The sequence below is a fragment of the Danio aesculapii genome, chromosome 5 (genome assembly GCF_903798145.1).
Source record: "Danio aesculapii chromosome 5, fDanAes4.1, whole genome shotgun sequence".
Taxonomy (NCBI): domain Eukaryota; kingdom Metazoa; phylum Chordata; class Actinopteri; order Cypriniformes; family Danionidae; genus Danio; species Danio aesculapii.
In genome coordinates, this window is record NC_079439.1 from 57,170,020 (window position 1) to 57,185,944 (window position 15,925).

Here is a 15,925-nt window from a genome sequence, read left to right on the forward strand (position 1 = left end):
ACTTTCTCCAGAAGAAAAAAAAAAATATTATAGGAATCACTGTGAAATAATTCTTGCTCTGTTAAACATCATTTGAGAAATATTTTAAAAAGTAAAAAAAATTCACAGGAGGGCTAATAATTTTGACTTCAACTCTACATACATTGCATTTAAGCAAGACTGTACAATAGGCCAAGGTATATTTTGAATAAAGCCACCATGAAAGGGAGCTGTAATAAAAATGAACTTAATTATGTAAAATATACCATATTTTTTACATCCGTCATTATTTACTGATATAGGCATGTCTTAACCTTTTTTGCCCCTGTGTTGTTAGTAGATTGCTTGTACTTAACTAACATTTGCTCTGTTTGCATGCAAACTAGCTTGTGCAGCTAGATTGGGTTAGTCATTCTGAAAAATGTGGCCGAAGGTTTACCTTCAAACAAGACAATAACAATAAGCACACAGCTAAAATAACAAAGGAGTGGCTTTATAACAACTCAGTGTTTTTGATTGGGCCAGCCAGAGCCCTGACTTAAACCCAATTGAGCATCTCTGGAGAGATATAACGAAGACTGAAAAATTTAAGTGGGCCTGAATATACCTTTTAATACTCACTCTTGTGTCTCCCACTTGTTATGGGACCAAAAGTAATTGGACAATTGACTTCTAAGCTGTTCCATGTCCAGGTGTGTGTTTTATATATATATACACAGTATATATACTGTATATATATATATATATATATATATATATATATATATATATATATATATATATATATATATATGTATTCACACACAAGTTGAGTGTGTGTGTAAATGATCAATTTATCTGTATCAAACTGAATTTTAAAAGCATCTCAAAGTAAAATTATATTATACTTAATTATATTTAACTTGCATATGAATTTAAAGGATTAAAGGAAAGCAGAAATACTTAAATAACACAGTTAAATGTAACATTTAGCAAATCTCAAAATGCTGTGATGTCAAAATGTACACTTACCAATGAATTCTTAGTTTCTTTTAGCAAAAAAACATTAAAAGTACAGTTAAATGATCTGTCTCAGCCAGAATTTATAACACAAATTTATGACGCATCTGGTATTGGAACTATCAATTATAAATATATTTAAGCCTAAACAAGAAAAAGCACTTAAACATTTAAACCCTATCATCTTTAAAGGCAGAAGATAATTCTATAACATCTACTGTTATTATATACCCCTTACATTATTCAGTCACTGACTGCACGTATACCGGAATCAAGGTATATGACTCATCTAATTAAGGCTTCGGAGTCTTCCTTACGTGGTGATTCATGTCTAAATTTGTATGTTTATTGTGTTGGGAATGTGTGCAGTCCGGCTGAGCGGCGGAATGGAATGGAAACGTGTGTTCTCAGATGGCCAATGTGCCTATCAGAGCCTTGAGATCAGATGGGACAGACTGTTCACAGCTTCCTGCTCTCAAACACAAAAAAGCCCCACAGGGTCTCATCATTCAGCACTCCCACATTATACACAGAACAATATAGACATTCATTACTCTCTCACAAACACACACACAAATAAACATACCCTCCAAACATGTGCACAAATATCAAAAGATACACCTCGCTGCTCTTATGCGAGCGCTTTATTACGAGCCTGCATATATAGAACCTGCGGCGAACATGATATTAAAAGTCATTTCCATGCAAGCGGCATATAATGTCATTCTCAAAGGAATGCATGTACCCATCTGTCCCGGCATCCCTACCCAGAAGTAAAAGCATCAGCTCTAGGCGAATAAAGCAGAGTTTACAATGAAAACCTGTGCTTTTTGAATAAAATAAGCAAGAAAAGATCTTATTGCACCCCGTAACCTTTGCCTTCTGCAAGACGCTTTTTTTTTCGTCACTGCATGGAGCGTTTTATTGAACTGTCAGGACTCATGTTGTCTCAGCTTGAAGGGCTCATCTTGAATTAGCCTCCAAAGTTCAATGGCCCAGGCGGCCGAGAAAAACCCACTCAATAACACCAAAGCTAATGCTCGGCCCAAGCACTGTGGCACACACAGCTATTCTGAATCTTAAAACAGATAAACAACGAATGCCCTCATGGCCCGTCACGGATGACTTATGGATCTCAATCTTGGCGGACAGACGACACTGCGAGGCGCATTTATTATTTCTCCATATTTTTGGTCGTGGTTTATAGTCGAATTGGATTTTTACTTCTGAATGCTGTCGTGCCATCGAGCAGATGGCGGAGACTGTCAAAATGATTGTTTCCTTGAGCAAAGGAGGCTGCTAAATGTTTTTGGCCTATATTTGCAAACCCTCAGGTGGGACCAACTGCTTCTTGTACAAATAGAGAAGAGGGGCAAATGCATTGAATCAAATATATGTTCTCTGATTGAGAACCAGTGATTTATATCCTCCCTAAATAGCTTTAAATAAAAGAGCTCACTCATTGTTAGTGCATAAAGATTTGAATTTGGTTCTTGACAGCTCATATATGGGTTTTTATTACACAACTAGTGCAACTACTTACTGTAAATGGTTCTTCATCATTTATAAGGAACTTTTCAGGTGATTTGTTGCCTTAAATTAGGAATCATGTGTCAGGATTCTGCACTTTGGTCTTGTTAATTCTTGTTTTGGTGGCAAAGTCCAGACATTGTTGATTAATTATTTCTCCTTTATAGCTCCCTCTTGTCTGCTGTCCTCTGCCAGCTCGTCATACTGTACATTATATGTCGCTCTTCATTGTATCCAGCCTCGTCTTGATCCTTCCTGTCCCGTCCTGTCTTGCCAGGCCAGCCAAGTTTATGTTTTGTCTTATGGGTTGTTTTCGTTACCCTTTATTTTAATTTATTATTAATTAAAAACCCATTCTGTTGCATTTGAGTCCTTGTTTCTTTACCTCACCCTAAACCCTGACATTATGATGAATGATCATGATTTACTGTGAATTGTTTAAAATCGATTATGATTCAAGTTGGTTGGGATTTGAACACTTAGTAAATTTTATTTATTTATTTTTTGCTTTTTTTTACCCTCCTATGAAGATTTTATTCTTTTTCAGATATTTCTCAAGTGATGTTTACCAGAGCAAGACCATTTTGACAGTATTTCCAATATTTTTTTTCTTCTAGATTATAGATTGAAGTTAGTATATATACAGTTGAAAGCAGAATTATTAGCCCACCTTAATTTTATTATCCCCCGTTTATTTTTTTCTCCAATTTCTGTTTAACAGAGGGAAGATTTTTTTCAACACATTTCTAAACATAATAGTTTTAATAACTAATGTCTAATAACTGATTTATTTTATCTTTGCCATGATGACAGTATATAATATTTTACTAGATATTTTTAAGACACTTCTACACAGTTTAAATGACTTTTAAAGGCTTAACTATGTTAATTAGGTTAACTAGACATGTTAGGGTAATTAGGCAAGTTATTATATAACGATGGTTAGTTCTGTCGACTATTGAAAAAAGATAGCTTAAAGGGGCTAATAATTTTGACCTTAAAATGTTTTTTTTATTTTATTAATTTAAAGAAGCTTTTATCCTAGCCAAAATAAAACAAATAAGACTTTCTCCAGAAGAAAAAAAATATTATCAGACATACAGTGAAAATTACTTTGCTCTGTTAAACATAATTTGGGAAATATTTAAAAAAAGAAGAAAAAAAAATCAAAGGGGGGCTAATAATTCTGAATTCAACTGTGTGAAAAATGGTATTGTGAGATCAGTAATATGTATCAAATCATGAGTTGTGTTCATCGTTATATCCTTACCTTGAATTATATGATAATGGGAGTCAAAATAGCTGCATAAAGATGGTTTTGTTTTTTTAATCTTCCACATAAAAAAACAAACCAACAAAATCAGCACACAAGTATAAAAAGCCTTTGGAGTGAGTAAATGATAAGTAAATTTACATTTTACATTTGTTTTAATTGATTCACCCTAAAATCATATACAAAAACATTTACTATTGTTCATTTTACTTATTTATTTAATGTTATGCATTTGTGTATGCATTTGATAATTTATCTTATCTTATATATAAGTTATCTTATATTTAGTTAACTCAAAATGTATTTATTTAAAAGTTATTTCTACTCATTTAAAAAAGAATTTTGAACTCAGTGTTGAATGTATTGAGTTAATTAAATCTCATACTTCAACTTAAATGGAGTAAGTTCACAGTACTCATATAGATTCGTTTTTTTTTTTACTTAAATGGTTTGTAGCAATTGGTTTCCTCAAACGATTTGAGTTGCCTTAACTTTTTGGTTTTTACAGTACTCAGTTGGTTCTCTTCATTTATTGGGTTTTCTGTGCTCAAATTGCTTCGTTTATTCAAATCAATTAAGTTCACATTACTTATTAGGATTAGTTTTTGAACTTAAATCGTTTGAGTTACCTTAACTTATTGGGTTTTACAGTGTAGTCATATTGTAATTAATCTTCTTGGAAAATGATATTTACTTAATATTCGAATCATTTTTGGATTAAAATAAAAATATAATCATTTTTAAATATAAAATGTTGACTCATACTATGTATTTTTGGCTATTTCCACAAATATGCGCAACTTATGGTCACATACTGCTTAAGAAGTTCTCCCACAGCCAAAAAATACCAAACAAGAACACCACACAAGTATAAAAAGCTCTTTGGAATGAGAAAATGATTAATAAATTTCCATTTTCTTGAATCCCCCTGACTTTATTTGCAACTATCCTCAATATACATCATTACATTTCATAAAATAAAAGATTTCCAAGAAACTTTTCATTCAAAAGCTTCAAACGTAGGCCAAGTTTGCGGCTTCTGCTTCAGTTCAGCAGGAGACGCTGTTCTTCAGAGTGCTCAACACTTCCGATGTACTGTCAGACACTGAAAAGGCATCGATCCCTCGAGGGTAAAGCACTGGCCACAAGAGCATATATAAACATAGCTTAAATGAGGTTTTGATGGCCGTTTTATGGTCTCTTAAGTTGTCTGCGATTGATTAGAAGAATAGCAGAGGAAGTCGTACATTGCTAAAGCTCTCAGTGTGGTATGACATACCTTGACGATGTCCTCATTGAATGACTTGCACTGCACAGAGGTTGAAACATCAGTGACTGCTCCATTTAACTCAATGGAAACCACCTTGACAGGGATGGCCACAGTTCGGCCAGTGAGAACTGCCGTGTTGATGATCTCGGTGTCCTGGATATGGAAGAAAAAAACGGGAGAGGATAAAAGAGAGAGCATGAGTCAGGAGGTTAGCAGAAGTTCACCGCTGCATAAAAATCTGAATGTTCAGGAAAAGCCCTGGAGTTAGTGCTAGACTGTCTAATAAAGTGTAAAAACAGTATCTCTATTAGATTCTAAAGCCATAAGATTCTCTTTCTCAGATGAAAATGTCCAAGCAATAGAAAGTCTACAGTGGTTTTAAAAACGTACACTGAAAAAAATAATTCAGAGATGATTCCTTGGATTTACTGAATTTTTTTTAAGTTCAGTAGTTGTAAACAATTTATTTCAGCTGAGTTTAAACAAACAAATTAAGTTGAACTTTACTAAATTTTATTTGTTTGTTTAAATTCAACACTTATAAATTGTTAGCAAAAATTTTGCAGACATCATTTTTTTTCAATGTATCGAGAAATCTGAAATGTATAATTAGGGAACATATGAGAGCCTGGATCGCAAAACTTTGTTAATACTGTCAAAAGTGTAAATGTTTGAGAATTTCACGTCCTCCAAGAGGTGAGATACAGCTACTGAATATCTGGAATTTGAGAATAAAAAATAAATCAAAATATTAAGAAAATCGCCTAAAAAGTTTAACAAAATAATTTCTGAGCACAGCATAAGCATATAATAATAATAATAATAATAATAATAATAATAATAATAATAATAATAAGGTTTGATATATTTACGACATACACATTTATTTATTATTGGTTTATATTTTTCTTTTAATATTACATTTTTTTTCTATTGTTCATTATTTACTCATTTATTTATTTTATACATTTGTGTATTTAATATTTTATCTTATTTATATACTTATTTAGTATGCATTTGTGCTTTTTAAATACTTTAATACTTAATGAATTGAACTAGTGTGGGATTTTATGGGGTTTTATGTATGCGTTTCTATATTTACAGAGCTATTATGATCTAAGAGCCAAATTTTTTTTTACAAAATTTCTGCTTGAAAGATAATGTTTAATTAACATTCGAAGGATGATTTTCACTTGTACAATGTGTTTTGGGCAATTCCCTAAACTACACGAGCAACATAAGGTCACATTTTGCTTCAGATTTTCCAAAAAAAGTTTATTTTTTGATAATTGATACATTGCATGATTTAATAGTTGTCTAAATTCTATTCATAGAAACATATAATAATATGCTACTTTACTGTTTTGAATAAATTCAGTGAAATTAAATGTCAAAATATTAGTGAAATAGTGTCCTACTGTCAAATTATTTATGTAAAATCATTATAAAAAATACCTATTCTGATTCATACTTATTAGAATATAAAAATTAATAGAGGATCATACTTAAATTTTATCATATTTTAAATAATTGAAATCGTCCTACTGACCAAACGGTAAAATGAGGATAGTGACAAAGTATAAAGACTTTAAATAAAATGTATACTTATGAATTAGTATTTTGGGTCACACTTTATATGAAGTGCCCTTACTTACACTGAAATTAATCATTAGTGTGCTTTGTCGAAATGCATGTTTTTACATTGTAATCATGCTTGATTAAATACCTGCATGTGATTACATCTGTAATTAAAATTACACTTTTGACCATCCCTTACACTTTAACCCACCATAAAACCTACACAAACCAACAAATCTGTCCCTAACCCTACCCATCCCACCTCAACTGAACCTGAAGTGTTCTGCAATATATTAAGAACAGGGTAAGTACATTGTAATTATATTTTGATGCAAGTACTTAGTAGTTAAGGCCACTTAATATAAAGTGGGTCCATATTTTGAAGCTTCACTGTGACCTTTAATGTTATTTTTTATTATGTAATCAAATTATTCTTATTCTTAATTTACCTGACAAGATTTGTTTTCGGTATATATACTTGCTATAATGACATTTTAGTGAGTGTGTTTTTGTAAATCATGGTAAATATATGATATTATTGTTATTATTTTTATTGTTAGCTGTTATTTTTTGCAACATAAAAAATCTAATTAAATCTAATGTATTACAAAAGACTAAAGTCAAAGCTTTATGATTCTTTTTTGATGCCTGAAAACCTCTTTAGGTCTCTGATCCTTGATTATTCATCACAAACATTTTCAAGACAAAACAAGTACACATACAAGATTCATTAACATGACTCAAAGAGACGTAAGTGCTTGGTGCATGAATCACAAAAAGAGTTACAACAGACAATGATTCTTTGAATAGAGGGGCAAAATCATCCTGACATCCCAACACAAATGAAGTTACTACTTGTGACTCCACCATCAACAATAACAACGTGGATAAAACTGGCAAACAGTCAAACAATGCAAACACATTTATTATTCATGCCTCACTGCATGCTGGGAAGAGTTCAAATGGGGTTAAACCACACATCCAGTGCGATATAAAATGCATTGAGATTCACTTTAACTGTAACAATTAATTATAAGACATTAGTGGTTCTTTTTTAAACACAGTTTTCATGGATTACTTGCTTTGAACCAAAAACAAACCAAATCATATTTAGATTATGTACTTTTTATGTAAAATATATTTACCTTACAGCCTTATGATGACATATATTTTATCTGACATCTATTTAAACTCATTTTAAAGAATTTTGTGCCATTTAATTGTCTAAGTTATCAAATAAACACATTTTGTGCAATGAGAAATAATCATTTTGTGGTAAGAATTAAGGTTAGTGCATGAAAATTTGTTTAGTCTGTTTTTTTATCTGTTTTTAATCATTTTGATTATTTGTTTGATATTCTTGTCTCTTTTATTCTTGTTTATGTAAAGCACTTTGAATTGCCACTGTGTATGAAATGTGCTAAATGAATAAACTTGGCTTGAAAACATTGCAAAATGCTTTTCTTACTTAAATCCAGTGTTCAACACGACAAATCTAATTTGTCAAATGACTACAAAAAATAAAATAAAACATTGTACACTAATTCACACTATTTTAACGTTGTGGGACAATGTGAGAGACAATGGCAGCATGTCCTCAACTATATATCTAGATATTTATAAGGTGAAGTGGATGCTGACAACAGAGTTCGAGTCCAAATGCAGGTTTATTACTAGGAATGGTCAGGCAGGCAACAGCCAACACAGGGGCAAACAGATGTACACAGGAAATCCAGAGTCGCAGTCAGATACACAAGCGATTGGCCAGTACAGGCATGCAGCAGACAACATAAATAAACAAAAACAAGGCAAAGGTCAAAAACACGGCAAAGCAAGGCAAGGAAAACACATCCTAATGTTCACAAAACTGTTTACAGGACTCAGCAATGAAGTGTGCGTGTAAGCATTGTATATAGTTCTTGTACTCAGTCCATAATGATCCTCCGGCTGTGAGAGTGTGCAATCAGCGGAATCTGGAACAGGTGCGTGTGAGCGGTGCACGACTGGAACTTGTAGTCCATGTAATGGCGGATTTGTAGGTCTAAGCGATCTACATGTTTATCAGTGATCTGCAGCCGCTGGATCGCTGGTGATCATAACAATATTATTTTGTTTAATTCTAAGTAATATGTGCTTGTGGTGGAGAAAAATCAAGTTTTATTTGCTTTGATGTTGTGGCTTCGTCTCCTCATTTGGTAGCAGAGTTCATGTTATCACCTGCGTAGCCACTAATTTTTTGGCGGCATATCACGACGTGAGGTGTTTCTTTAGATTTACTTGTCACCAACCCAGAGAGACCCTTTTTTTTTCCTCCCCTTAAGTTGCACAATACATAAAAATTCTTGCCTTTCACCTCAACAAAGAAAAAGTAGTGCTTATAATTGCAGTTTGCAAACACTAACTTTGAGCTTGTTGGATTTGCCATTGTTCTGACTCCTGGTCATTGGTGTGTGTGACTGACTGTGCATGTGCTTGTGCAAAACACTTGCCCTACTCTGCCTCTGATTGGCAAATGTTGGAAATGTACTCTATCTAAGCCAATCCTCACGTTCTCAGTTACACCACAACACACCAATTATCATCACTGGTTAGTTATGTGTCCTGCCCTAGCCCCAAACACACACTCACACCCAACCCAGAGAAAGAGGGGTCCTATAACTGAGAAAGACGCTGCTTTCATGAAAACCGCTTCAGCATTCTCAATTATAGTAACGCACATTTCATTGTCAGTAACTGTAACTGTTACTGAAAAAAGTATCGCGGTTAGAAACGCTGTTTATTTATAGTTTTGTTATAGCACTGTTATACAAAATATTCAATCAAGAAGCATTTAATAGACAAATAGACAATTTCTGTTTTCAAAAATAATGTTTTTTTTAAAGCTAAATAATTTGCCAATGGGGTAAGAAAATTAATCTTGCTTATATTTTGAAATAAGTTAATTTTACTTACCAACTTGTTTTAAGGAAAAACTAATTGAATTTTTACTTATTAATTCTGAAAACAAATCAATAGTTTTTACTTGTCTAGAAACTGCTTCTTGATTTCAGAAGTTTTCGATATTTGAACTAGAAAGAGACATAAAATGTAAGTAAGAAAAGCATTTTTGCAGTGCATAAATCAATACACAGACAAGTGAAACCACTGTAACAGTGTCGCGACCTTTATTTTTCAGTTAATTGTGTCTTGTGTGCTGTTGTCAAAGACAAGAATGAGAATAAATTAGCTTAATGACTAACTATGAAATAAATGGCAAGAGCATTTTCAATATTTAAACAAGATATACCATTACACGCAGGTATATTTCAATAGATGTGAAGCATTTAGGCACACAACCAATGCAAATCAAAAAATGGGCATTGGGAAATTAAAAGAGAAGCATGCATGAAGCTGGGAGAAAATGAAGCAAATGTTGTGCCTTTTGTGACAAACTTCAAATGAGATTGAGGGTCTCATTCACTTTGTATAAAACCTCACGGGCTATTCCTGTTATAGTACTCCATGGTAATGGATTAACTTTTAAAATACTCTTTTCCTGAGCTTACTAATTTAAAAGTTTCCCTGTTAGATGACACATGCAAATAAATCTATGCTTTCAATTACATCTCAAAAGCTGAAGCCAATTAAAGAGCACGTTGGCTTCACAATTGCTTTCCAAGAAAAATCAATTCATTATTTTGGATAGAATTGCTGCAGGGATGTTGCACAACTAACTGTAAATTATTTCCCTCGTGGCCCAGAGGAGTAAAACAAAAAATACGGATCTCTCTCTCCCTCTCTTTCTCTCTCTCTCCCTCTCTCTCTCTCTCTCTCTCTCATGCCTCAATCAAAACAGCATATTTGAGCAGATACCTTCCGTAGAGCTCTTCTGCTTTAAAGAAAGACCATTTAAAATAGCAGAAATGAAAGCCTGCGAGTTTGAATGAGGAATCTGCAATCTTGTTTGAACTGCTTTTCAATCAACATCACTGGAAGGTTTAATATTTTCAGAGTGCCCTTTCAGGTCGTCAGGGTTGAAAAATAATGTATTCCACACAAAATGACTCAACGCTTTATTTGGCGAAGCTTCTTTTTTTTAGCTTTGCTTTGCTGAACTGCTTTAAAGTCCAAACCAGGTGCGACATCGGTAGTTTTTTTGGCCCACGATGAAATTGAAAATTTGGTTTACAAAATCACATTCAAGGTCACTGTGCCAAAGGATAAGGCCACCAGCAGCGCTGATGCTTTAGCAAAGCTTTAATGATCATCAATGTTTTTTCATTTAGTACAGTAAGGACAGGAAAAAAGTAAACATAAAAGAACAAAATGTCTTTTTCTAGCAACAGTGTGAGAACACTGTTTCGTGGAAACATTTTTGTCAAGGTAAAATGCATGCCATTTGACATTGTCAAGGGGTTCTTGTCATAGCAATGGGTCAAGCTCTATTGTGTACTTTTTTCTGGGGATTTTAAATTTATTTTTGAAACCACTTATTTGGAATTCCATGAATGTAGACACACTCCTTTTATTGCCTTTTCAAAAGCTTAGAAATGGCTCATGGTAGGGGTTTGTGGTCCATACAGATCAATTGTGATCTACTTAACCCCTTCTAACTGCATGTTCTCATGATGCATTATTTTGTGACATTTGTCAACATTTGAAGTGTAAGAAAACAGTTTTTCTAAATTGTCCTTAGAACAAAATGAGGTGTATTTGAATAGTTTGATAAAAGGTTTTGATCCACTTCAAATGTAGACTACTATATATATATATATATATATATATATATATATATATATATATATATATATATATATATATATATATATATATATATATATACCGCATATGTACAGTACATACAAATACCGTTTGTTGATATTGTTATATTGTCCTTATTCAATTTACACTGTGTTGTTGGTTTTGTTTGAGTTTTATTACTGTCTTTTCTTACCCTTATGTTAACATTCCTTCCCTACCCTCATGTTTGTCATTGATGTTAGAAAGGCTGGTAGGTAAGTAAGTCACGTGACATACATCTCAACATGTAGGTTTACAACTGTCTAGATACACTAGGGAAGAGGGTGTGCACTTACCCTAGTACTTTTGGTCACATTGTTAGTTAGTGTAGATTAGGTAGGACATCATTGACGTCGAAGATTTATTTTGTTTATATCTTTTGTTTTATTAGATTAGATTAGAGGGGATTATTGTTGAATATTAGTAAGACTGTTTTGGTTTTGATTGGTTATTTTCTTTAGCACCACCCATAGCCAGTCTTTCTAAAAATTCTGTTTATTGTGTCTAAAATTGGAAATAACTATTATTATTATTATTATTATTATTATTATTATTATTATTATTATTATTATTATTATTCTAAATCACTATTATTTTTACACAATTTATTGTTGTCCGTCCTTACTAAGGAGCACACTTTACTTTTTAGTTTCTGTTTGAAAAAAAAATTAATAACAATAAATAAATAAATATATATATACATACATACACACACACACACACACAGAGACACATATAGATATACACATATACACACACAGGGCCTTTTATTTTCATTTTTGATCACTCTGGCTGTGATTTCCTGCTGTACCCTCCACAAAATCCCTTCTTCATATAATAAATGGTGTATATAGCTTAATATGAAGAATGTATTTACCTGTGTGTATGTGTTATATATATCTGATATATATCTGCTCAGATCTAGTGCCAAGTACAGGACTAGAATGTAGAGTTAAGAATGTAGTTGTTTGGATTTTAAATATGCAGTTCATTTATAAGGGTATCATCTATCTGAACGGCCATTCTATTTCCCTGCCGAGAGCACCTTTCTGACAGACACTTATTCTGAAATCTGGTCTATGGCTGTATAGTAGCTAAACGTGAAATGTAACTCCTTTTAAGTATATCTAATGTTATTATTTGGTCACAATGATCAGTAATTTGTTCCAGAGCAGCCAGATTTGATTGCAATGTTAAGTTTTAGAGCTTTATATATAAAGTAAATGCTATATGTGTCACAGTCTGGTGTCCTTGTGTTTATGTCGTGTGATGTTGTGTCGTGTTCCTTGTGCGTGTGTTTGTCATGTGTCTGTTTTGTAAGCCCTGTTTGTAATCTGTGTAATCGTGTCCTGTGTTTTCATACATCGGTTTTGGTTTAGTTTGTTGTCTGTATTGAAATGTCAACCTTTGTTGTCACACCTGTGTGCTATGTTTCTGTGGTAAATGTGTTTTTGTAAATAAATCAGTGTTTTTTTTTAAAGTCTTGATTGTCTGTGGTGCGACACAATGTGACAATATTAAAACTTGCCCATTGCTTTATTTTATTGATTTACTTTAATCATTTTTATATTATAGTTTACTACGCACACACACGCACTCACGCACACACACACACATAAATTTTCTTTAACTTAAGCTTTATTCATCACATGATTGCATCACACATTGTGCTGATTCATCTCATATTCAAATTCAGTCTCTTTATTCAAGTTTTAGCATTGGAGAAGGAAGCAGATGAAAAGGGTCGTAAATGTTCGACTTGCAAATAACATCTGAATTAGGTTCTCTTTAATATCTCCCCACTGAGCAAATGACTTATTAGCTCAGAATTACTCTGATAGCCTTAGCTGAAACTGCATAATCATAATTTTCGTTCAAAGTGCATTACTGGCCTGCCTGCCTTGTTTAAATGGAAGTTGCGGGCACTTACGCTAAGGAATAAAATTCATTACAGGCCCCTGCAAAGGCTTTTCATCCCGCAGCCAACCGGCTCAATTCTTTGCCTGACATCTCATTTTTATGCAAGGTAAACTTTAAAGGTCAACAGCATCCACCCATTGAATTTATTTAATTCATACAATTCATGTTCGGAAAAATCCTATTGTGCTGGTGTTGCCTACCGCTGTCATTTCCTCCACTCCAAGCAAAAAGCTAAACAGATGGTCATGGACACACGGGGACTTTCAGCAAAGGAAGCTGATTCAAATCCAGGTTTATTTTTGGCAAATAATAACTAAGCACACAAAAGACTACAGTAATAACATCAAAATATAACTCTGAGTTTATTAAATCCCTCATCCCTTTGAAAAAAATAAAAAGTATTGCAGTGGTACTATGGTTGTGACCTTTCAGATGATACTTCCGTTAACTTTACTCATTCACAGAATACCATTTTATTACCGTAATACAGCTGTATGAGTGTATTATATATAAAATGTATAAGTGCATGTGTGTGTGTGTTAGTCCCTTATTTATCAGGGGTCACCACAGCAGAATGAACCGCCAACTATTCCAGCATATGTATTACGCAGCGGATGTCCTTCCAGCCGGAACCCATTACTGGTAAACACCTATACACTCTCACATTCACACATGCTCTCATACAATACGGCCATTTTAGTTCATCCAATTCACCTACTGCATGCCTTTGGACTGTGGGAGAAACCGGAGAACCAACGCGAACACAGAGAGAACATGCAAATTCCACACAGAAATCAAAACTGGCCCAGCCAGGACTTCAACCAGTGACTAACTATGCTGAAGCTGACGCGCACCTCTCAAAAAATTTAATTACAAGCCACAATGATGCATAGTGCAAGCTTGGTACTGCTCAGGGTTGGCAACTTAGCGACTTTGTCACTATAACTTTTCAGACCCCTCTAGCGACAAATTTTTAAAAAGCGACTAGATTTTTGGTGTTTTTTGGTGTTTCTGGACATTTTTATCGACTCATGTGTCCATACTGTACCGTTCCTACTCTTCTCAATGAGCAGAGGTGATGCCGTCGGCCCCTCCTCCACCTCAGAGCACTTACAGGTGGCCCAGTCCTCGTACAGCAGTCTCCCCCACCTGCAGCCTGAGAGCAGATCACCCCTCTGCGTACCGACTGCAAATGATTTAGCACCGCGAGTGTGAGGTATTTCCCCTGTACAGTCAAATCGATCTTCTTCTTTGTTTTATAATTAACTATTTAATTTGACCATTTATTCTTTTCTTGTTCACAATTACAGAGATTTTAGTGACACTTTCAGAACTTGAGTTTATTAAGTCTGAGAGATTACTGCAAATTCACTACACATCTATAATGATATACTGCAATCAAACATTTAGTTAAATTGACATGCATACATAAAGTGTAGTGCAAATAAAATGACCCCTTTATTAACCACAGGCTGTTTGTGTAGCCAGCAGGTGCCTATAAGTGTGAATGTCTCTCTGTAAGCGATAATCTTTCAATAATGTTTTGCATAATCATATGTTTGCCATTTATCTGAATGGCCACTGTTAGCTAAGCTATCTGTAATATTACCATATGTATATGATATGGGCATCAGAGTAAATTGTGTTTGCTACTCAAGAGGGGAAATACAATTGTTTGCAATAGAATCCTAATTCTGTATTTTTGTTTGGTCTTGCACAAAAAAGCAGTCATGTAGCCGAATCTATGCTGTGGAGTGGATTTCAAGCAGCAGCCAACAGCAAACTCCTATGAAAAGATGTTCAAGCACTTTCTGCCAGTGAGTGAGAGAGCAAAACAACACCAAATCTTGTAAGACTTTTTTGTTGCATATGCACTGGATGTATTTCACACAATGTACTTTTTGTGCTCAAATAAATCATTCATAATATACACTGAAAAAAAGTGTTGCATGCAAAACTGTTGCAAACAATTTATTTGTGTTGAATTTAAACAAACAAATTAAATTGAGCAATGTTCAACCTAATTTGTTTGTTTAAATTCAGCCCAAATAAATTGTTTAAAACCACTTAACGTAAAAATATTGAGTAAATCCAAGGAATCATCTTTGAATAATTTTTTTCAGTGTACGTTTCTGCCTATTATTTTACACTATATAAATAAGCGGTATTTAAAAAGACTAAAATAGTTGTTAGAAACCTTCAGTACACGTGTGGTCATCAAACTGCTTCTCCACAAACAAGGAGAAGAAAAAAAAAAAAAAAAAAAAAAAAAATTACAAGACATTGTCATAATCCCACAAATTTCATTTTGCATAATATTGGCATCAAATTCAAAACATACTCAGGAGATGTGTGGCTTTTGACCTATTACTTTTCTGATTGCTCCAGGACTAATTTCATATTTTTGTTTATGAAATAATAAAATGTTTAGTGCCGTGCAATTTTTTTTACATTACTTAAGCATCTATAACTTTTTTCATTTTGAGTATTATAAACTCTAGATGATGGATAATAAAGACCAAAGTATCTTCTTTCCAAAGATACATGAACTGTGAATGTAGACCAAATTATTGAGCAACTGTTAATGTTTTAGTTTG

The 15,925-nt window shown here is 33.4% G+C and overlaps 1 protein-coding gene across 2 annotated transcripts in view; it reads right to left on the minus strand.

Annotated features, from left to right (window-relative positions):
* tmem132e (transmembrane protein 132E) overlaps positions 1-15,925 on the minus strand; it is a 601,474-nt gene that overhangs the window by 54,033 nt on the left and 531,516 nt on the right. For both annotated transcript variants that reach the window (XM_056458536.1, XM_056458535.1), the window contains exon 5: positions 5,061-5,204. In XM_056458536.1, coding sequence (XP_056314511.1) covers positions 5,061-5,204 — 144 coding nt within the window. The remainder of the gene's footprint in view (positions 1-5,060; positions 5,205-15,925) is intronic.